This window comes from Dermacentor silvarum, chromosome 1, assembly GCF_013339745.2.
Source record: "Dermacentor silvarum isolate Dsil-2018 chromosome 1, BIME_Dsil_1.4, whole genome shotgun sequence".
In the NCBI taxonomy this organism is placed as follows: Eukaryota; Metazoa; Arthropoda; class Arachnida; order Ixodida; family Ixodidae; genus Dermacentor; species Dermacentor silvarum.
The window spans coordinates 158,345,874-158,368,154 of NC_051154.1; the positions used below are offsets into that span (position 1 = coordinate 158,345,874).

Below are 22,281 nucleotides of genomic sequence, written 5' to 3' on the forward strand. Positions count from 1 at the left end.
GCCCATGACAACAGTATACAGTTAAACCTGGATATAACGAAATTGACAAATTCCCGAAAAACTTCGTTATAAAGAGGATTTCGTTATATGCAGGTTCGGCACGAAAATTCGAAAAATAAACATTTACTGTATTCACTCGATTCTAACGCGCCCTCAATTGTAACGCGCACCCGTTTTCCGTTTTCGTCGAAGCACTCATCCTCGGAATGTCACACCAGGTACCGGATGCGTGGACGCGTGTCGTTTCGCACAAGCGCGAGGCATCGGAAACGAAGAGCGAGCGTCACGATGGCGTCGTAGCGTCGTATAATGTTACAGTAGAACCTCGCTGTTACGTTCCCAGCGGCTGCGTTTTCCCGGCTGTGACGTCGTTTTCGACCGGTCCCGGCACAGCTCCCATAGAACTCAATGCATTGGTAACCCCGCTGTTGCGTCGCAACTGTGGGACCGTTCCCGCATCATACGTTGCGAACTGCCACCCCGCGCCGGCCTGAGCGGCCATTTTGACTTTTCATGTCGCTTGGCTTGGTGGCTTGACGATGGCATTTGCCGCCCAAAGTGCCGGGGTCGACAACTATGACGTATTTTCGGTTTCCGCCAGCAAAAGTATGGCCCTTGAGATCCGTATTTGCTATATAAAGATGGTTTCCATGACGCGTTGTGGCCCTAAAATTGGTTTTGGTTCATAGATATTCCGTATACAAGGGTACGGCCACGCTAGCGGCAAAAAACGCGCGCGTCATGCAGCGAGCGGCAAGTTGCCGCGCGTCAGCCCGCGCGGCCACCGTGGCACACGCGTCTCGCCGCGCGGCAGCGCGATAATATCTCCCGCGCTCTCCGAACGGGCGAGCAACACCGCGAGCGCTCGTTGTTTCGTGCGAGTAGGGTGCCTCGATGCCCAGCGCTGCCCAGCGCCGCCGGCGCTGGGCATCGAGGCACTCTGGCGCTGGGCATCGAGGCACTCTACGTGCGAGAGACGACGTTCGTCGATTGAAAACCCGGCGCGGACCGGCGGCGTTCCGGTTGTGATGGCTCCGTGACGTCACCCTCGTCGCTCTTGATTGGTTCTTCATCTCGCGACAGAAATGGGTCTCGAACCCATTTCGCGCGGCACACCGCAAGACCCCCGATTCCTGCCGCTTTTGCCGCGCGCGGCATGACGCGTTGCCGCGCGTTTCTGACGCGCGTTTTTGCTGCGTGTTTTTGCCGCTAGCGTGGCCGTACCCTAAAGTCCAAGGGCGATAACGCAGTCGCCGCGCGCCGTATGCTGTATGTGCGAGTGAAAACGTGCGAGGGGAGCCGACGGCCGCGTCTAAATCTCGCGCGCGCAAGAAAAGCAGGGAGGAAGCGCGCCTTCCGTTGCGCTCGAGGCACCAGCGAGGGGGGAGGGATAGCGGGGCGGCGCGCGGTCGCGCAGGCCGTATCTTGAAAGCGATCTGCGTTGGGACAGAGTCTAGCAGTGTAGGTGCGTCGGCGGCTCGTAGCTTTCTGCGGGCTGTGTGTTCTCGGCGCTCAGTTTGCGTTGAAGCGATAGACGACAGCACGAAGGTCACTTCGCTCGCAGGAGAAGCGGTGCTTCCACACGCCGCCAGCGTTTGACAGCGCGTGTCCGCGCTCATCGAGTCTGATGTACCACAGCGTGTACCAGCGCGTCGGCAACATCAGCTGGAAAAGGAGAGAGTGCCGGCTTGGCGGGATAGGCCAGCTGCAGCAAGCGGCAGGATCAGATTCGAATGAAGGGAGGGGGAAAGGTCACGCCCGCGGCGGCAAGATCGCCGGGTCGAGGGATGCAGGGCCGTCTCGCACGCACACGTGCGCTCGCTTCGCATTCCATCGCGGCGGAGAAGGTGCTTCCGGTTGCTGCTCGCGCAAAAATGACAAAATTTGGGGCGAAATCTCTAGGTGGTCGGAGGGGAAAATTCGTTATATCGAGGGGGTCTCCCGCTGCCACTTCGTTACGTAGAGGTCTCAAATACATGTGCTTCTATGGAGTAACGGCGGGGAATCGGAAAACTTCGTTATATCCAGGAATTCGTTATATGGAGGTTTGTTATAAGCAGGTTTAACTGTACTGAGTTTGCACCTTTCTCATTGCTAATTCAACGTCTTCATAAAACTGTTCTATTTCTTCATCATCGTCACTAGAGGTTGGGGCGTAGGCTTGTACTATCTTCATTTTGTACCTCCTATTCGGCTTTATTACGACGACTGCTACCCTCTCATTAATGCTGTAGAATTCATCAATGTTGCCCGCTATGTTGTTAGAAATCCTACCCCGGATTCTCTCTTCTCTGGAAGACCTCTGTAGCAGAGGACGTGGCCGTTAGTCAGCACTGTGTAAGCCTCACCAGTTCTTCTAACCTCACTAAGGCCAATAATATCCCAGGCAATGCCTTATAATTCTTCAAATAGTCCTGCTAAGCTAGCCTCACTCGAGAGGGTGCGCGTGTTGAACGTTGCCAGGTTCAGTTTCTATTGATGGCCTATCCGGACCCAGAGATTCTTAGCACCCTCTGCCGCGTAGCAGGTTTGACCGCCGCCTTGGTCAGGTGCTCCGCAGCCACTGGGGACTGAGGGCCATGGGTTAATTGTCGCATTCATGAGGGAGGTAGTGGCCGAATACTGCACCAGGGAGGCCAATTCCTGTTCTGGTGAGGGAGTGACTTTGACGAAGCTTAGTGGCCCTTCCTAGTTTGGTTGCACCTGAACTAGTATAGCCCCACTAGCTCTCGGCAATATATATTTTTTTTCTTGCCGGTGTTAGGCACCACTCCATGCCTGAAAATGTAGTGGAGTGGAGTAGGATTCGAACTTACGACCTTCATATTTGCAGCCGGGTATTCTACCTCTGCTCCACGCCACCACTGTTGACCCCAACTTCATGAACACCATAATCACTGGTGACGAGTCTTGGGTGTATGGGTACAACCCGGAAACCAAATCCCAGTCGTGCTCGACGTCAATTCCACGTCACCAAGACCAAAGAAGGCCTGCCAAGTGCGCAGCAACGTCAAAGTGATGCTGACTGCTTCCTTTGACTCCCGCGGTGTGGTACACCACGAGTACGCACCACAGGGCCAAACAATTACCAAAGAGTACTGCAGGGATGTCCTCCATTGCCTACGTGATGCTGTGCTGCGCAAGAGACCAGAGTTGTGGTCAACAGGAATTTGGCGCATCCATCACAACAATGCTCCTGCACATTCCTCGCACTTGATTCAGACTTTTTTGGAAAAAAAACAGACTCCTGTTGTTCAACAGGCTCCTTACTCTCCTAATATGGCCCCCTGCGACTCCTGGCTGTTTCCCAAAATCAAGAGGCCATTGAAAGGAGCGCGATTTCAGACAAGAGAGGACATTATGGCTGCAACGACAGCTGAGCTAAAACTTCATTCCGAAAGAGACCTTCTCAGAATGCTTCCAATAATGGCAGCACTGCTGGGAGAAGTTTGTGGAGTCCCAAGGAGACTACTTTGAGGGTGATTAGGTTTCCAGCGCTCCAGTTATGCCAGTTTTTTTTCTTCGGACAAAAGTCAGATACTTTTCTAACAGACCTCGTATTTATTAGCACTAAAATTACTGAGGAGAGACTCCGGGTGGTCGGAGGTTCTTGGCTTGCGGTGGGGGGCCCTCAGTCCAGGTCTCTGCTTGTGGCTGCCGCTCTGCGGGCCCGGTCACTCAGACTCAGCTGATCATCCAGGCTCTCGCTGTCCAGCAGCTCTTCCCATCGCTCTGCTGTAAGGTGTTGTATGGGGGTACGGCAGTGATGGCCTAATATGCCCACGTGACATGATATAAGGTGGCTTTAGCTGAGCACCATGGGCAGCGAGGATGGTATGTCGTAGGATGTATTTGCTGAGGATATGCAAATTGGGATACGTGCCGGTTTAGATTTACCTCCAACTGACCGATTCCTTTTTATTTAGTGTTTGTGGTGATGCCGCCTTTATCCGCGTTTCATCTAGCAACAGTCCAATGTGCTCAGCGTTTGCTGCCACTTTTCCTTCTTGTCACATCGAAGGGGTCGGCTGCAAATGTGCGGCCTTAGGTCCCCTGTATCTGCTTTTTGAACGCCGTTATTGGAAATGACAAATAAAACTTCAGCGTACTAGAAGTTAAAGTGTAAGTAATATTCTGAAGTGAGATTAGGAAGAACTCGAAAGCAATATTTTTTGTAACTTGTTTGGAGAGTAACTAGCATATGTAATGTGACCCTGTACAAAGGCTTGGGGGTCAGAGACCGCATTTTGTTAAGTTTTGACTGGTTGCCCAGAGGATCTCGTTTTGTTCTCGCAACTTGCCGGCATGTTCTTGTTTTGAGTGCCCGGATAACTGCTCTTGCTTTTGGCTCAAGGTCACTTGAAGGTCGCCGACAACGGGAGCTAAAAGAATTTCATGCTTAATAACTGCATAATATGGGTTCAGAGTGACGATGACTAACCAAAAATAAGTGCTGAGTCACGGTCCGAGTTTGGTGAAATAAGGATTACTTGCAAGATTGGCTTTGCAAAATATGGGGTCGGAGTGAAGATGACTCAGCAAAACAGTGGTCGTCATGTCATTGAGTTAGCGGTGCTGAGGCTTTCACCTTCAAGTCGTCTTAGTTGTAGCATAAGGGGCCCCTAGTGATTTTTTAGAAGTGTACCACAATTTATACAAAGCCTTTAAATAAACTTCAATCTGCAAAGTCTGTACTCAGCACATCATCATTTTACTTTGTTTTTGTTTCGTTTCCATTTTTGCATAGAGCACGTTTAAAAAAAAAAAAAAGTTTTTCCTTCGCGTCATTCATTGAAAGAATGCCAAGCACAAGAATAAGTTATTGACATGGTTATTTTGGAGCACTATCTGAAAAATGATCACTAGGACTGGGATTTCCATGACATTTCCTTTCCTTGTAAAATGTCCTGCTTAACACTGTCAGCAGCCTGTAAGACCTTCAAAGCCATTTTTGATTGCTTTTCATCAATTTTGTTGTTCCAAATTGTTCAGAATCTTTATTAAATGTCTGGGAATGTTGCAGATTTACCTGGTTTTCAAGATTTTCCACTTTGTGTCCTATTATTGAATATACACACCTGTATGCAATGTGTCATTCATTTCTTGATACCTTTGCATCGACAAGGAGCGATTGTAGTATCCTTTCATGAACGCTCCCGTGGTGTCCAAATAACATAGATTGGCAGCTGTGCAAGCGCGTGCTTTTAGACATGAGCCCTGTATGAAACGAGAGGTGAATACGTGGACCATGTTATCCTCAAGTGTGCTGGAAAATAAATGGATGGCCCTGCCCACCCCATTTGGCTCCAGGGCAGAGGACTAGCCATAGTTGGTTAAAGTGAGCAAAAGATGATTCAAGTACTGGTGGCAGCATTGCACATTGCTGTGATGGTGTTTTGTGCCAGTAGGGCGGGCTGGAATAGTTTTTAACTTAAATGTTCACATGTGCACAGGAATATTTTCTTTCCTTTTCCTTCTTGTGGCACTGCTGGCTCTAGCTAAATAATGGTGACCTAACATACAAGTAAAGGGCACGGTTGCCATCACTTCTTTTTCTGCTTCTCGGCTCTGTAAAACGTGGCAATTATTAACATGAATAATTAACAACAGAATCTACATTACTTAACATTAATAACAGTATCCTCTGACTGAGGATTCGGTTAGCAGAGCAAAGGCGAACAGACACTTGGCATGGCCCTGGCAATTTCCTTCAAAAGCAAGATAATAGGATGTGAATTTTGGTCTTAAAGAAGCATTAATGTGAGTTTGGTAATAACAACACTGTGAAAGTACTTATAGAAATACATGCCCATAAAATTGTCTCTATTCCAGTAATATTCTTGCTCCTGCATTCCCAGTTCTAATCATCAGTTTCTAAACTCGTATCTTCAGACTTACCCAACCATGGTTTTGATTCCAAGAAAGTGAAATGTCAAGCCAGTGCTATTTTAAATGAAGGGCTTCATGAAAAAGTTATTTTGGAAAGTTTGTCAAACTTACTTCTGTTCCTGAAAAAAAAAAGTTTATTGATAAATTTTCACATTGCTGATTATTCATGGCAGAGGACATTGGCTTCACATAGTAGACACAAATGCAACTCTGCCCAGTGCTCAAGTGAAGTCTGTGTTCGGACTTGCTGTCATGGTGCTTATGGTAAATCTTGTCATGGGCAGTTTTGTATGCGAATTCTGAAGGTTTCTTGAGAAACATGTATTCACTTATTGTGGCCAGGCAATTAAAATGGAAACATTTTTTTGCTGCAGACACGGGAAGATTCAGTGACAGCCCAGTGGCGTGCGGTGTTCGTTGCAATCACGGACAGGGACCTCCTGTTTTACGACCTGGTTCCCTGGACCAAGGAGGCCTGGGCTGTGCCTGTGCACAGTGTGCCTTTGCTCCACACTAGGTAATCAATGCTAATGGCCCCCACCCTTCATACTGGAGGGGCGGCATGCATTTAAGGTGCTATATGTCTTGCAATTCTGAGTTTTGTGAAATGGAGGAGTGGTGCAGTGCGTTCTGTTCGAGCGATGTTGCTTAATGTAAATGCGTTGTGGAGGCTTATCAAACATAGGCTTTTTCACAGTGCATGTGGAAAGTGTTAGAAGAATGAGCTCTTCACTGCGTGTTTTGTTCTAAGAACATATTGAGCCCTGTCTGCTTAGCAATCCCCTGTCTAACATCATACCACTTGTTTCTTGTGTTCTTGAAATTTTTCTCACATACTGTCGAATGTCTCTACAGTGAAATGACCTGTATAACGAAGGATCAAATATGTCCCTACCAAATTCCTATACTTTATATGTATTGTGAACGCTTCTACAACAAAGACCCCTACAACAAAGACACCTACAATGAAATTGCATGTACAATGAAGCGATTTACACGTCCCTGACAGCTGATCTGTTACGTTACAGTGAATTCCACGTAGCGTTGCTGCCAAGTGGCCCTCCGCAGATGTCACCGTGGTGTGCTCTGTGCTAACGCTAACAGCAGCACTATCGATGCACATGAGGAGCATGCCGAGATTAGTAGTCCAGCTGCACTGCTCTAGGGATCGCTCAACTCATATGCTACTTGTAACGCATAAACGAGTGCGACAGTTGACGAATATATCACAGTTGATGACGTCGTAATGATGTAAATGACCGACAAAGTCTTCAAAACCATCTTAGGTGGAAAGGATGCGAATGTCAACAAAGGCAACACTGCTGGAGAATGTGTAAGCGAACCAATAATCTTGACAGCAAGGGAAGCGATAGCGGCATGTAATTGCATAGCTCTTGTGTTTCACCTCTGAGCATGCTGTGAACCTTGGCGCAATGAAGTTGGCTGCAGTCGCACATTCCGCCAGACAAAGTGTGCACAAAAAAATGTGCATTTCACAAAGTTTCTTTTAAATTCATGTTAAATGAGTGTTTTCTTTTGTTGAACGTGCTTAGGTTGCTCTAATGTAAGCAGTACAGTGTGCGACCTTTACAACGAAGTAACCTGTATAACGAATAATTTTGAAAGTCCTTAGCACTTCGTTATGAAGGCGTTTGACTGTATACTTTTTGTGATGGCACACAGTTTACTTCTATTTTCCTAAACCTCCTCTATAAGACAGCATACCTTGCAAGGTTCAAGGTGACATGGTAGCTCCCTACTCTGCGGCTATTATGCGCTTATTCAAAAGCTGAGCTTGGGCTTAAAGCATGAGTAAACAAGGGACAGCAGCACATGTACACTCGGGCAGCACATATTAAATTTGTAACCAATATTTTGAGCAGGCCGACTAGCTGTACAAATCATCATGGAAGGATTGTTTGAAGACAATGTGCTGGGTAAGAAGGGCATTTCAAGCTTACTTTCTATGGGCAGCTATAGTTACCACCACAGCCAAGTGGACATTTTTTCTGTGCTGGGAGAGGAGGTATGGTGGCTGGGACTTGCTCCCACACATGCTGTTTCGGAGGTGCGGTGAAGCGAGTGGCAGCATGAAGCATTCACTCCCCACTGCCGGCGCTCCTTATCACTCCAGTGTTGTGACCAACGACGCCGCTGAATCGGGCCATGATATACGAGTCACCGACCATCCAGCATGGTAGAACGAACAAGCGCGATAAAATGGGGCCCTGAACCTCTCAACCACGGACGGGCTGGAAGCCCCTCGTAGCCAATGACTTGGCAATTGGGCTGGCTTAGCCGCATGCCAGAGTGGACACTCGCCGCCATCCTGAGAAGGAGCCCATCCAAACATGTCGTACCGAGGATGGTTGCATCGCGCTATACGGCTCCATATACATTGCCGGTCACGACACCTGGTGACCCGGCGATATGGAGCATATAGGGCGAAATGATAGTAATTTACCGCGGGTTGCTGTGCCAGCACCTCGAGATCAAACACGGCAGCAAAGACAAAGAGAAGCAAGCCGAGGAGCAATCGAAGTTGAGAGAAGAGCAAGTCGAACAATGAGAGGGAAGACATTGTGCACCGCAATATGGCGGAAGACCGTGTTTAATTGTGCGAAGACTGCGAAAGAGCCATACGGCACCTCTCTGCCTCCCCTCGCGTGCGCGCGCGCACACACACACACGCACGCACGCACGCACGCACGCACACACACACACACACACACGCGCACACACACACACACACACACACACACACACAGAGAGAGAGAGAGAGACAGAGGGACAGAGAGAAGGGAAGAAAGTTACTCCTGATCACACTGTAACTGTCTAACTCTATTTGCCTATATACAACAGAGCAACTAGGTAAAAAAAGCATCTGTGGAAGCTGCATTTGCATAGCTGTCATAGCACTTAAAATAATATTTCGAAAAGTTTAACTTTGAACGTTGTTATGGGTCTCCGGTGGTAATTGGGTGTCACTCTAAGGGGCCGGTTGCCCCACGCTGCCAGGGTGTCATGCAAAGTTAGCTAAGTGAACCCACGCTGTCGTCTGTTGCATTCTGAGAGTTGCTTGATGGGGAGGAATTACGAGGTCGGGAGGTTGAACGAACAGTAGAGGGTTTATTTACATTTTTACAGTACGCATAGATGCAGGAACATTGAAGCACCCTGCTCGATCTGCATCATTATGGCACCACTATGGCTACATGTTATATTGAAGCATGCCCAAAATACACTTGACGTCCCGTATATAAGCTGTCGACCTTCCACAGATCCCTACACTAGGGAACCCTATGATGTCAGGTACGCCTAATCAGATTATTCAAAACCGCCATTGACTCTGCCTTCGTAGCACATTTTTGTCCTTGACTGCAAAGGGACACAGTGCGAACACAATGCTCATTGTGCCAGTGATACCAGGGAAGAGGTCAACAGCACAACAGATGTCAGCAGGCGTTTTGTGTGTTGCTACACCACGTACATGAGCATACAAAAGGTTGGACCCTGCAGCGTCTAACCGTGTGCGGCTTAGACATGTCTGGGGAAAAGGGGATCCTGGGAGTTGAGCTAATGCTGTGTTTGGGTCTTTAAGGCCCCTCAGTGGAGGCAACACACCCCTTTGGCATCGGCTTCACGTAGACGGCACCTCCGGACTGACCCATCCGAGGGAAATTGGTAGTTGCCTTTTCCTATTCTCTTCTCCAATCTTCATCTTTCTCTCCTACTTTCCATCTTTCCTGTCTTTTTCTCACTTATGTATTACTTCCAATCTTCCAGGCAGCAAGGGTTAAACTTGTGCAATCAGCCAACCTAAGTTATGTCATATTTGGTTATAGTGGTAATGTATAGCTGGCGTTTGCAGGACCTGTCTTTACAGGTCCTGCAGCATCCCCTTGTAGGGCTCCACGGTGGGTGGCTGGCATTGCTGCCGAAATCTACACGTTTACCTATGGCTAGTTCCTTCCCCCCACTGATCACCCTCAGATGAAGTGTTCCAGTTTTTTAGATGACAAAATGAAAATTCTCCGCGATACCATGTAATCTATTCACAGAAAGCAGAAAAGACAGTAAGAATGATCTCACCTTTCGTAGTTGCGAAATCTCGGACTGGAACTCTTGGTGCAGGCTATAAAGTATAGAAGATGGCGAGCGTTGATCTCCTTCTGGAACTTTGTGATACGAAGCAACATGAAAATTTGCCCAAGCTAGTGTCATTCGGAGACATCCCGGTGATGGTTACCCCACACCGTACCATGAACACAATTGGAGGTGTCGTTTTCAGTGATGATTTGATGGAATTGACTGAAGCCAAACTGCTAGAGGGTCGGAATGATCAGAATATGATCAATGTCTGAAGAATTAAAATGAGGCGTGACGGAAAAGAGATCGATACCAAGGACCTAATACTTACATTTGGCACAAGCAACCTGCCCAACACTATCAAGACAGGGTATGTGGAGATCCGAGTCGGACCGTATATCCCTAATCCTCTGTGATGCTTTAAGTGCCAGCGATTCGGCCACAGTTCAGAGAACTGCCGAGGCCGTCAGACTTGTGCGAAATGCAGTGCTAACAAACTACTCTCTGAATCAAGTGCAAACTCTCTTCACTGCGGGAACTGTGATGGGGAGCACGCCGCATACTCACGGTCCTGCCGATCATGGAAAAAAGAAAAATGAATCGTAACAATCAAGGTAAAAGAGAACATATCATTCAAGGAGGCACGTAGGCGGGTATCATACCTGTCCAAGAACAGCTTTGGCAATGTGACATGTCAGGGGGCAGCGACACAGCAGGTTCCGGCGGCTGTCCGGCCCACACACAGTGAGCCACCAGTGACACCATCTGCCTCCTTGGTGGCTGCAGCTGGCGCTGCTCCGCCGCCCCAGCAGCCATTCATCTCCGGGGTGGTGGCCTCAAAGATCTCGTCCGACGTGTTGAGGCCTTCACGTCAAACACAGCGCTCACAAGAGCATGTGTCCAGCGCCCCACAAGAGGCAATGGCAGGAGTGGGACTCCTGCTCCAATTGCACCATTTTGATACAAACGCAAATTCCTGCTCCAAACTGTGCCAAACTTAGAAAATTTACCGAAATTGCGCCACGCTGCGCCAGAACGGCTTCGGCATGTATGTGTGCTCCGGCAGTGACTGCAAACAGCGAGCGGATTCCTTCTCCAAAAAAGAGCATGGCCGTTCACATTCCACACACCGTGCAACAGTGCCTCTCGTACAGCTTATTGCAATTTTCGTGCTTATAACACCGGATATTTAGGCACTTCCGGCAAGTGGCCCGCGCCCGTGTGGCAACTCCCAATTGTTGTCGAAATGGACAGGGCAGCTGTATTTAGAGTGTACTAGAATACGGTTGAGTGGGCCGAGCGGCGCGGCGCTTTCTAGCTGAGGCGCAAAGCAAAGCCCGAACGGCGAAGCATCGATTGCTATAGCAAATTAGTAGACAGCTATACGAAGTAAGGATAGTAGTTTTATCGACCGTGTAAACTTGTAAGCATTCGCCTACCAACTAAATTAATAAGCATGGTGTCACGCATGCACAAGCAAACTGAACGCATCTCATTCGATGACCGCGGAAACTCGCTGTCAAAGCGCTGGAGTGTGGAAGCGCGGCAGCAGCAGCGAGCGAATTGATTTTCATGTTGCCTCTTGCTTCAACACGTATTAAGAGGTGAAAACACAGCGCACATGAAGCTATCAGCACTCGCACTCTGTCCCCATCACAATCTCTTTCAAAATAGGGCCCGCACGGCCGCGCCATACGCAGCAGCCGCCGAAATGAACCCCCCCTCCCCTTCCCTCCCCTGGTGCCTTGCGCGCAAGGGAAGACGGCCCGTTTCCTCCGCGCTTTCCTCCCTTGTGCGCGCGTGATTGAGCCGCGATCCTCCACCCTCGCATGCTTTTACTCGCACAAACAGTATGTGGCGTGCGGCAACGTTATCGCCCTTGGACTTTATGTGGAACATCACGGCGACGCTAATGGCGACGGCAGAAATGCGCCTGGAGTGTCCGTATAATTGTTATCGCAATAAAAACCAATTAGAATAGCTTTACGCTATACCAGCCCAGGGTTGATTGCGGCTCTGTGGGTCTGCAGGGCCATAGGGTGACCCAGAAACTATGTTACCACGTCGATTGGACCGCATAATTTCGGAGCATTTTCACCTTTTATTGTGAGCGCTGGCGTGAGAATATATAGTGCGATCGTAGTGCTGCCACTGATGTTTTCTGCTTTACAGCAACCCACTCTTCCATATACTACGCGCTTCCGGTTTATTCTGTGTTTCGTCATGGTGTCGAAGTGCTCTGCCATATTCCATTATTCCACGAAAATTCAGAATAGCCTGCTCCAAACTGCTTCAAAATGAAAATTTATCTGCTCCAAATTGCTCCAAAATACAATTTTGTCTGCTCCAAGCTGCTCTAAAATGCAATTTTGTCTGCTACGAAGTGCTCCAAAATGCAATTTTACTTGCTCCGAAAATTGCTCCAAAATGCCTTTGGGCAGTTCCACCCCTTCAGTGGACATAATGTCCATTCAGTTGGCACAGCCAGCGCCTAAGAGTGGCAGGATTCTCTCGACCGCTCCAAAAAAGGCAAACCACTTGTCACGCTCCTGGAAAGGGTCCCGTGAGCTAATCTTCATCTGAGCTCATCACGGGCAGTTCTTTTTAATAAATTCCTCACTTAATGTTCTATATACATACCCCCAAATTATCATCTCGGAAAAAACTATTTCTATAACCTCCTTAATCAGCTTCTGGACCCCTACATACTCGTGGGTGATTTTAATGCCCACAGCACGATATGGGGAGACTTGGGGTGTGACGCTAGAGGTCGATTCATTGAAAACTTGCTTGTAAACTTTATTGCATCCTCTTCATTAAGAAGGAGCCAGCCTATTATAATCTTCATCATAATTCATATTCGTCAATAGACCTGTCGATTGGCTCTGCTTCTATTTTTCCTGACTTGGAATGGAATGTAACCAAAAATCCTTATGGAAGTGACCACTTCCCTGTAATGTTAAATTTAATACAGCAACAAGAATGCTCTCCACATGCCCCTTGGTGGAAACTAGCCTCCGCTGAATGGAATAATTTTAAGGAATCGACTTACTTATCACAACATTTTATCACCAATTTTAGTATAGATGATGCAGTAGCGTATTTTACCATTTTTATCGATGCAGCAAACATGTTCATTCCACAATCAAGCGGTAGCTCATCCAAAAGACGAGTGCTGTGGTAGAAAGATGAGTGCAAGAAGGTGCAGAAGAAACAAAATAAAGCGGGGGCATATTTCGTCGATCCCCAACTCCAGAAAGTTGAATTGAATTGAATTCAAGAACATTAAATCACAGGGAAGGCGGACGCAACGGCAAGCTAGAAGGGCAAACTGGACGAGGTTCCTCTCCGGCATTAATTCATACACACAGGAGGCAAAAGTATGGAACGAGCTAAGGAGGGTTAAAGTGCAACAAATCCATCCGTTGCCCCTGGTGGATGAAGAAGGAAGCAAGTTGGAAAACCAGGCAGACGTTCTTGGTGAACACTTTGAGCGCGTATCTGGCTCCACCCACTATTCGGAGAACTTTCTGAAATATAAAGGAATAGAAGAACGTAAGCCACTGAACCGTAAATGTAGCCCAAATAACCGTCCTTTTAGCATTGCCGAACTTAAAGCTTCCTTGACTGCATGTCAGAGCTCTGCACCGGGCCCCGATAAAATCATGTACGATATGATTAAGCACCTCCACTCCGACATGCAAATCACACGACTCACACTTTTCAATACTATCTTGGCTGCTGGGTATCTTCCATCTTAGTGGAAAGAACCTACTGTTATCTCAGTTTTTAAGCACGGTAAGGATTCTTCATTGTTGACCAGTTACCCTCCTATAGCGCTTACGAGCTGTCTTTGTAAGCTTTTTGAGAAAATTATCAATCGCTGTCTTGTACATTTCCTAGAGTCCAACAAAATGCTTGATCCGTTACGATGTGGCTTTAGGGAAGGCCGATCTACAACCGACCATCTTGTGCGCATTGAAGCAAACATCCGTGATGCATTTGTACACAAGCAATACTTGTCTATATTCCTCGATAAGACAAAGGCGTACGACACGACGTGGCGCTACGGGATATTGTGGGGCCTGTCGGAGATGGGCATACGAGGAAATATGCTTAACACTTGGAAAGCTACCTGTCCAACCGTACTTTCAGAGTCAGAAATGGCAATGTATGGTCCCGTCCATTTACACAAGAAACTGGTGTACCTCAAGGAGGTGTGCTCAATTGCACTCTCTGTTACACGAAACACTGACTTTATACAGACACGCTAACATGATACAGACGCTTTACATACACATGGACTAGCGTTCATGAAGTCGTTTGTCCTTCTATATAAGGATTTGCCTAGCATTCATGCATCACGACTCGCCGGTGTGTGTCGTCATTGTAGTGACCATGGCAGTTATTGCATAGTGCGTCGCTGCATCGTCTGACACTTGAAGATAGCTGGTGTGTTGATTGCGACGGCCACGTCTTACGCCATCTTCATCACGCCGCACCTTGTCGCGACGTGGAAGCAGGGGAACAGCAGGCCGGCAGAAGACCAGGCCACTGCTGTAGCTGGTCCGTAATGCCTGGCCTGTAACGCCTCGGCCGCTAGAACGTCGGGCTCGGTCGACAGACAGGTAGCTCAGGCACCCGGTGCCCAGCAGGAAGCACTGCACCAGGCCGCTATTACAGCATGCCGCTGGTGCACAGGAGAGCTCAGCCACGAGCGGGATCTCGGACCAGGTCCACACGGTAGCAGGACCCCCGGTCGCCAGTCATCGGGCTCACTCAGCAGGCAGGTAGCTCAGGCGTCCCGGTCCCCAGCATGAAGCACTGCACCAGGCCGCCATAACAGCAGGCCACTATAACAGCAGGCCGCTGGTGCGCAGAAGAGCCCAGGCACGAGCTGGATCTCTGACCAGGTCCGCACGGTAGCAGGACACCCGGTCGCCGGTACCCGAGCCTTGAACCGCCGTTCTCCGAGCTGACGTTCGAGGCTGCCACTCGCTCTTACGCTCTCCGCGCTCTCCCTTGTTCGTGGCACGTGGTCGTCTTCTTCTGTTGTCATCATCACCACTTCTCTTCTTGCTGCTGCCATACAATCACCATCACTTCAAGCTGGCTTGTCACACACTTTGTCTTGTCACCGCCACACGGCACTATCCACATCATCACAGTGTCTAAATGGGCAGAAGAAAACGGATTCCAACTTTACCCCAAGAAAAGTTCCTGTGTCCTTTTTTCAGGAAAGAGAGGACTAGCTCCAGATCCCAGTATTGAACTGTATGGGCAGAGAATTCCTGTGAACAAGGAGCACAAGTTTTTGGGCATCGTGCTTGACGCTGTGGGGATGCGCAACTCTCAAGCATCCCCTGATGCTGTTTTCCTCGCATGGCTCGCGTCTCCCGTAGTATGGCTTCGCCGCGTGGCTTTATGGCAGTCGGCATGGTTGCGGCGTATTGCGAGAGATGGCGCTAGTGTTGCGTGGCTAGCGCCACCTAAAGGCGAGGGGGGGGGGTTACTTGGGCGCAAAAAGGAGATGGCGCTTCCTCTTTGGCGTGGGGCCGGCGAGCAGCGCTGACGTCTCGCGCGTGCACCGACCTGCTTCGCAGGGACCGTCCCGAGAAGGCTTAGGAGCACGACACTGGAACGGACAAACTCGAATCGTTCGAACGCGCCACTGTTTGCGTGACCGTACACGTGAACGGCTAGGCGTTGGTGTCTAGCATGCAGGCGAACATATTCGCTCGCTACCCGGTCGTGGTGAATCTGACTTCCTTGATTTGTCGCGCACCCATGTGAATGTTCTATGGGTAGTAATTCGGTGAAAGGTGCAATAAATAAATTATTGCACCTATGAAAGGTGCAATAAATGCCCTTTCAATTGTTTGCACTACTGTGTTGTTGTTCCTTTGTCGCGCGTCTGAGAATCCACAAACGCAAAATTCACCTTCATTCCACATCTAAAATATCTCAAAGCGAAATGCCTAAAAGCAATAAACTTATTGAAAATTCTGGCTCATACAACATGGGGAAGTGACAGGAAGGGTTTATTAAACCTCTACAAGAGCCTTGTTCGATCACGTTTGGATTGCAGTGCCAAATATCGCTCTGCCACGCCAAGTGCATTAAAGGCACTGGAGCCCGTCTGCCATCTGGGCATTCGCCTTGCCAAAGGCACCTTCAGAAGAAGCCCTAGGGTCTATACATTGAATCGAATGTGTGGTCCCTTCACCTACAAAGAACATACAGCAGTTTTACATAGTTCCTCAAAGTACAGTCTAACCCTCAACATCCTTGCTACACATGCATTAATGATATGACATGTGCTGCACCATTCCGTAATCGACCCTCAGTGAGAGAGCCTTTTTCAATGCGGGTCTGAAAACTTGGTGATGAAATGGGTGTCCCAATCCTCGAACATTGCCTAATGGCTCCAGTAAAGCTGTTACCTCTGTGGCAATGGCAACTCATTGAATGTGACACATCATTTATTGATGTAACAAAACACACTCCAGATGTGCATGTACATATGCACTTTCTGGAGCTTCAGTCAAAGTACACCTGCCCAGAATTTACACAGATGCATCAAAGTCGCAAGCTGGCATCTCTTACGTAGCTGTTGGCCTATCGTTTTCGGAATCCGACCTTCTACACCCTGAAACCAGTATCTTCACGACAGAGGCTTATGCTATACTGCCGGCTACTAAACACATTAAGCAAAGCTCCCAAAGACCATTATAGTCACATATTCCTCGCTAAAGCTTTATCATTACTACAAAAACATAAAAATCCTGTAATCAACGACCTCTGTTCACTGCTCTGCAATACGTATGCATCTAACCAACAGGTCATAATATGTTGGGTGCCTGGGCACAGTTGTTTAGAGGGTAACGAGCTTGCAGATAAAATGGAAACTTACATAGCAACAAAACCTATCAATCTGTCCATACCCGTTTCTGCCATAGACGTGAAGCCATTCCTATGCTAAAAACTCGGCAGCTACTGGCAACACTTGTGGGATGTGCAAACATTGAATACACTCCATGTAATTAAGCCACTTTCAGGGAACTGGCCATCATTAACAAAGTCACGACGATCTGACTTCCTTTTTTGCCGCCTCAGAATAGGGCACATGTATGGTACCCATTCATACCTCTTGACTGGCGCTGAACCTCCCCTCTGTGGTAGATGTGGCGAGACGCTGACCACACTCCACATCTTACTGGAGCGCCGGGAAGCAGAAGCATGACTGAAAAATCACCTTCCTCTAGCATACAAACTACATATTCCCTTACATCTGTCAGTATTTCATGGCCCAGAACCTTTCTTTGAGACCAAAGCAGTGCTTAACTTTTTAAATGATGTTGTGTTACATGTTATTAGCCAGAGAGATTCGAAGCCGTCCCGCTATCTAGAGGGTATTGCTGCGAGTGTACTGTTTTGTAGAGCACATGCCTCCAGGCCCTTGTGCTCAAGGGTCTCAGTGAGGCGTTAGTGCTACTGGAAGCGACTCATTTTCTTGTATTATCTCTTTCTAGAAATATTTCATAGTCATCACTCACATTATTCGTTCTTGACATTATTTTAATACTTGTACATTTTTACAGGGAATATTTTAGGCCTCTATACAGCCTCGTTACATCTGACACTTGTCATTCACCATGTCATTGACTTCCCCATACCATTTCTTGGCGCTCTTTGGCCATCTCTGGCGCTTGCACCAAAAAACCCCATGCATCATCAACAACACAACAGGGGGAGCACCTCTCCCAATTATCACAACTTTGCTCATTGAGTAAGTTGGAATGAAGCACCAATCTTTGTGGCAATTTGTGAGCTCTTTGTTGCAGTCCATTTGTGCTGCTTGCAGATCTTGAATGATGCCCTTTAGAGGCCAGCTGCAACAAAATTTTAGGCCATGTAAAAAGCTTAGTTTTGTGGGGTCTCAAACGTGCTCTTGGGACAAATAAACGACAACAAAGTGATGCAAATAATCGAAAGGGCGTTTATCGTGCCTTTTATACACCAATCTAGCCAACCGAATTACTACCAATAGAACATGCCAGGGCGCTGACGAATCGAGGAAGTCCGACTCACCGCGACAGGATATCAAGTGAGTATGTTCACCTCCATGCTGGTCAGCAATGCCTAATCTTTTGCGTGTACAGTCACCTGAACGGTGGCATGTTCGAACAATCGTGTTCATCCATCCCGGTGTCCCGCTCCAAAGCCTTTCTCGCGATGGTCTCACAAAGCATGCCAACCGGCACGCGAAAAATCCGCGCACTCTGCTGACCCCAAGTCTTTTTCACCCGAGTAACCCTGCCAATAGGCGGCGCGAGCAGGGCAACACTCGCACCATCTCTCATACTCTATTCTACAACTACACCGACGGGCAGCGGTGCACAGCCATGCAGGAAAAGCAACATAAGGGGACGCAAGAGAGTCGAGCAGCCCCACAGTTTCAGATAGTGCACCAAGTGCATGTATTGTCTTCTGAGGTGCTATTTAGAGGCTGATAATAGTAAAATTAAAAAATTACCAGCTATGTAGCTTTGCCAAGATTGCTTCAGTAGTATATACCACTCATTTATTACTAATTTAGCCAAAGTGAAATTTCGTTGCAGTTAGCCTTTAAACATGCCTTTTTGAGGAATTTCTTGTAGGAGCCCTGGGAACCACATTGTCATAATGATCTTAGGATGAACCCCACCAGTTAACCAGTGCCTGATACAGTATAGACCACTTATAACATAACCGCTTATAGTGCAGGACCGGATATAGTACAGTCTTTTCAGACTCCCGTTAATTTTCCCATAGCACTCCATGTATACACGTATCGCTTATAGTGCAGTTACGGGAGACGAAATACCGGTTACAGTGCAGCTGCCTGGAAGTTTGGCAGTCAACTGAGACTGTGAACGCTCCCCTCAAGCCACAGATATACTCCAACGTAACGTGACTGCGCACGTTGAGCTCCGCGACGTCACTATGGCGAACAGCCAGGCGTGTCTCGCGCCATCGGGCATGTTCCAACGTTGCTGGCGCGTGAATAGCTCCGTTCATATTTTTCGCGCGGCGCACCAAGCCGCGCCGGCCACGCATCCCAGCATTCCTCACGAGGTGCTGGCAAAATGACGTAATGGTGGCAGCGCTCAAAGGCACGTCCGTCGCCGCGGCTCTCTGCGCATTAACCCTTTCAGGGTCAATGCCGTACATGTACGTCCTCCGCGAACACCTTCAAAATGGTCAGTGACTTACATGTACGTTATCACTTGTACATTTAAAAAGCGCGCCTCTTTCAATCATTTCTTTCGCTTGGCGTGTGCTGCCACTCGACAAAAACACATGGAATTTTTTACTTGGGCCAATGCCTCTCCGTTTTTTTTTTTTTTTATGGCAACGGCGCATCAGCTATCGCTTGTGCATCCGGGTGCACGCGCGCGCGGCACCAGCGGCAAGTTACGGTTTTCTCCTGTGGCAGATCCCACTTGTTGCATGTGCTAAACTGATGGCTATCTGGCTTCAAATCTATCAAATGGTGACCGCTTGTTACTCAATCGTTTATCGCCCACCGCAGCGCGATTACACCTGTTCCCAGGCAGGTGCGTAGATACACAAACGATGCTGCCGTTCTTGCGTTTCTTTTTTTGGAGACCACAAAAGCTCTATCGCACCTTCTTGGCGATAAGACGAAGGCTTCTCACTTGTTTCGGTTTCCGGACGTGCGCTCAACCATTTTTCAGTGCGCTTATCTTCTTATTCATGAATAAACATTGTGTATTTTACAACACAAACAATTTTTTTCTTACTTTACTGTTACTGTAAAAAAATTTGCGACCATATTTTTTCGAAATAGGTTCTTTCGGAGAATTTAAATCGGCAATAAAAAAAATCGACCCTGGGGGGTCACATTTGGCAAAAAAATTCGACCCTCAAAGGGTTAACAAGCATGCTGTAACGCACGCGCAAGCAAACATGAACACATCTCACTCGATGACCGCGGAAACTTGCTGTCAGAACCCTATGGTGAGAAAGCACGGCAGCAGCAGTGAGCGAATTGACCTTCGTGCTGCCGCTCGCATCAAAGTGAACTAAGCCACGAAAACACAGTGCATGGTGGACTGTGCCCCCGTCGCAGATGGCTTTCAAGATACAGTGGCCCTGTGGGCAGGCGTGCGCGCTCGGAGTAAAAGCACCCCCCCCCCCCCCTCGAGCCATGTGCGCGACGGAAGACAGTGCGCTTCCTTCCCGCTTGTCCTCCCTTGCATGCGCGAGATTGAGATGCAATCACCAGCTCACCCTCGCACGCTTTCACTTGCACATACAGCATACGGCGCGCGGCGACGATTTTATCGCCCTTGGACTTTATACGGAACCTCGCGGCAACAGCTACGGCAGCTAGAAATGCGCCTGGAGTGTCCATATAATTGCTATCGCAATAAAATCGTTGTTTTGGTTATAGTGCGGTACCGCTTATAGTGCAAATATTCGCGACTCCGGTGACTTAGGTTATAAGCAGTCTACACTGTAGACACAATCCTTTGCAGCAGGTCATGGGAGACGAATTCTGCGATGCTGGCGCTGGCTAGTCTCTTGAGAATTTTTGGCCTCGTCTGCACCGCATGCTACTTATCAGCATGTCAATGCTCATACTGTCTAAAAACTTCAGTGGAATGCTGTTCTTGTCAATACTGTTACAATGGTACTGGCATCCACCCTCCAACCTGAATGCGATCGTAACAAGGCACAGTGTGTGTGTGTTTAATGAGGGTCGCCCTACCCCAGTCAGTTTTGCAATGTTGCTCATTTGCTTTGGAACAAGAATATAGGTAGTTTCACTTAATACACAAGTTTGGGACAATCACATGTGGCACAAATAAAAACATAAGCAATTTCTCATTTCTTCAAAGATCATACCACAATTGATAGTGCCAGCCGTGGTAGCTTAGTGGCTTTGGTGTTGCACTGCTCAGTACAAGGTGGCGAGGGCAAATCCTCATTTTGGGGGGGGGGGGGGGGGGGGGGCAAAATGCAAAAATGGCTGTGTACCATGGATTGGGTGCACATTAAAGAACCGGAGGTGGTCAAAATTAACCCGGAATCTCCCACTACGGCATGCCTCATGATCATATTGTGGTTTTGGCACGTAAAACCCTAGAATTTAATAAAAGACAATTGACAGCACTGAAAGCCCACATAGGCCTCTGCTCTTTTCAATGCATTCTTCGAATGAATGCCATAATACCGTTTCCACTGAATATACGCAGGCTTTTCAGACTGTGACTGACTGGATCACACAGCCGTTTGGGAAAATTGGGATAAGATAGAGAAAAGGTGGAATGGTTTGTCAAGCACGAGCCAAGTACTCCTGTGTCACTAATGTGACAAAGATTTACCACAGTAGTGGGAGTGGACCATATCTTGTTGTGCAGTTATTTTCTTCTTCTCTGTATAATATTTTCTTTTTTACTTGGTAATCTTTGAGAGTCCCTACCCCTTCATGCACTTTCCTTCCTTCCTTCTTTCCTTCCTTTCTTTCTTTCTTTCTTTCTCTTTTGGATGTTAGTTTATTATGTGGCTGTAGCCTTTCACGTTCAACCTTTAGCCCATCCATGCCTTCTCTATGCCTTCTCTATGCCTGTCTACTCTATCTTGGTACACTTAAATGTCTGTTTCATGGAACTTTCTGTTTCATGTGAAAGGTAGGGGCAAATTTTGTAGAATATCCCAAGATCCCCCCCCCCCCCCCTTCACCTAGCTTGCCTACATAATTGCCTGTCACAGGGTTGCTTTTACTATGTTTTTAAAAATTTTGCTGAAAACTTGTGATTAGACCATGTGGTTGCTCTTCTTTGAACAAACCCTTATAGTGCTTTTGTGCTACATTGCTTAGAAGAAATAAACATGTATTTTTAAACAGTATGCTTAATCTGTGTGTGCAGTGTATGTTGACCTAGTTTTTACTGCAAGGGGTCACCAGAACCACCCTCAGCATTGGCTAAATGGCAGTGATGCCCTTCTAATTGAGAACTAAGTGATGGATTTGATCCCTTGCTGAAGGAGCTACATCATAAAAGCAAAATGCAGAGACACTTCTCTAATGAATTTCAACACATAATAAGAAGCCTGATGTTAAAATTAAGCTGAAGTCCGCGTTAGGGGGGCTTTTGGTGTAGGTTTCTGTGGTATTTTGTGGGCTTTTGTGATCGTAAATTATCTGCAATGGGCAATTCTGTTTTTTGTGGACACAGTTGTCACGTGAGCTGTTACATAAAGTAATACCTTATTGAGTAAATTTTGAAGAAT

The 22,281-nt window shown here is 47.8% G+C and overlaps 1 protein-coding gene across 3 annotated transcripts in view; it reads left to right on the forward strand.

The window, feature by feature from the left end:
* LOC119436284 (beta-1-syntrophin) overlaps positions 1 to 22,281 on the forward strand; it is a 139,019-nt gene that overhangs the window by 98,627 nt on the left and 18,111 nt on the right. For all 3 annotated transcript variants that reach the window (XR_005189011.2, XM_049656705.1, XM_037703086.2), the window contains exon 3: positions 6,264 to 6,406. Coding sequence is in view for 2 of the 3 variants with exons in the window: in XM_049656705.1 (XP_049512662.1) it covers positions 6,264 to 6,406 (143 nt within the window). In the remaining variant the exon portion in view is untranslated. The remainder of the gene's footprint in view (positions 1 to 6,263; positions 6,407 to 22,281) is intronic.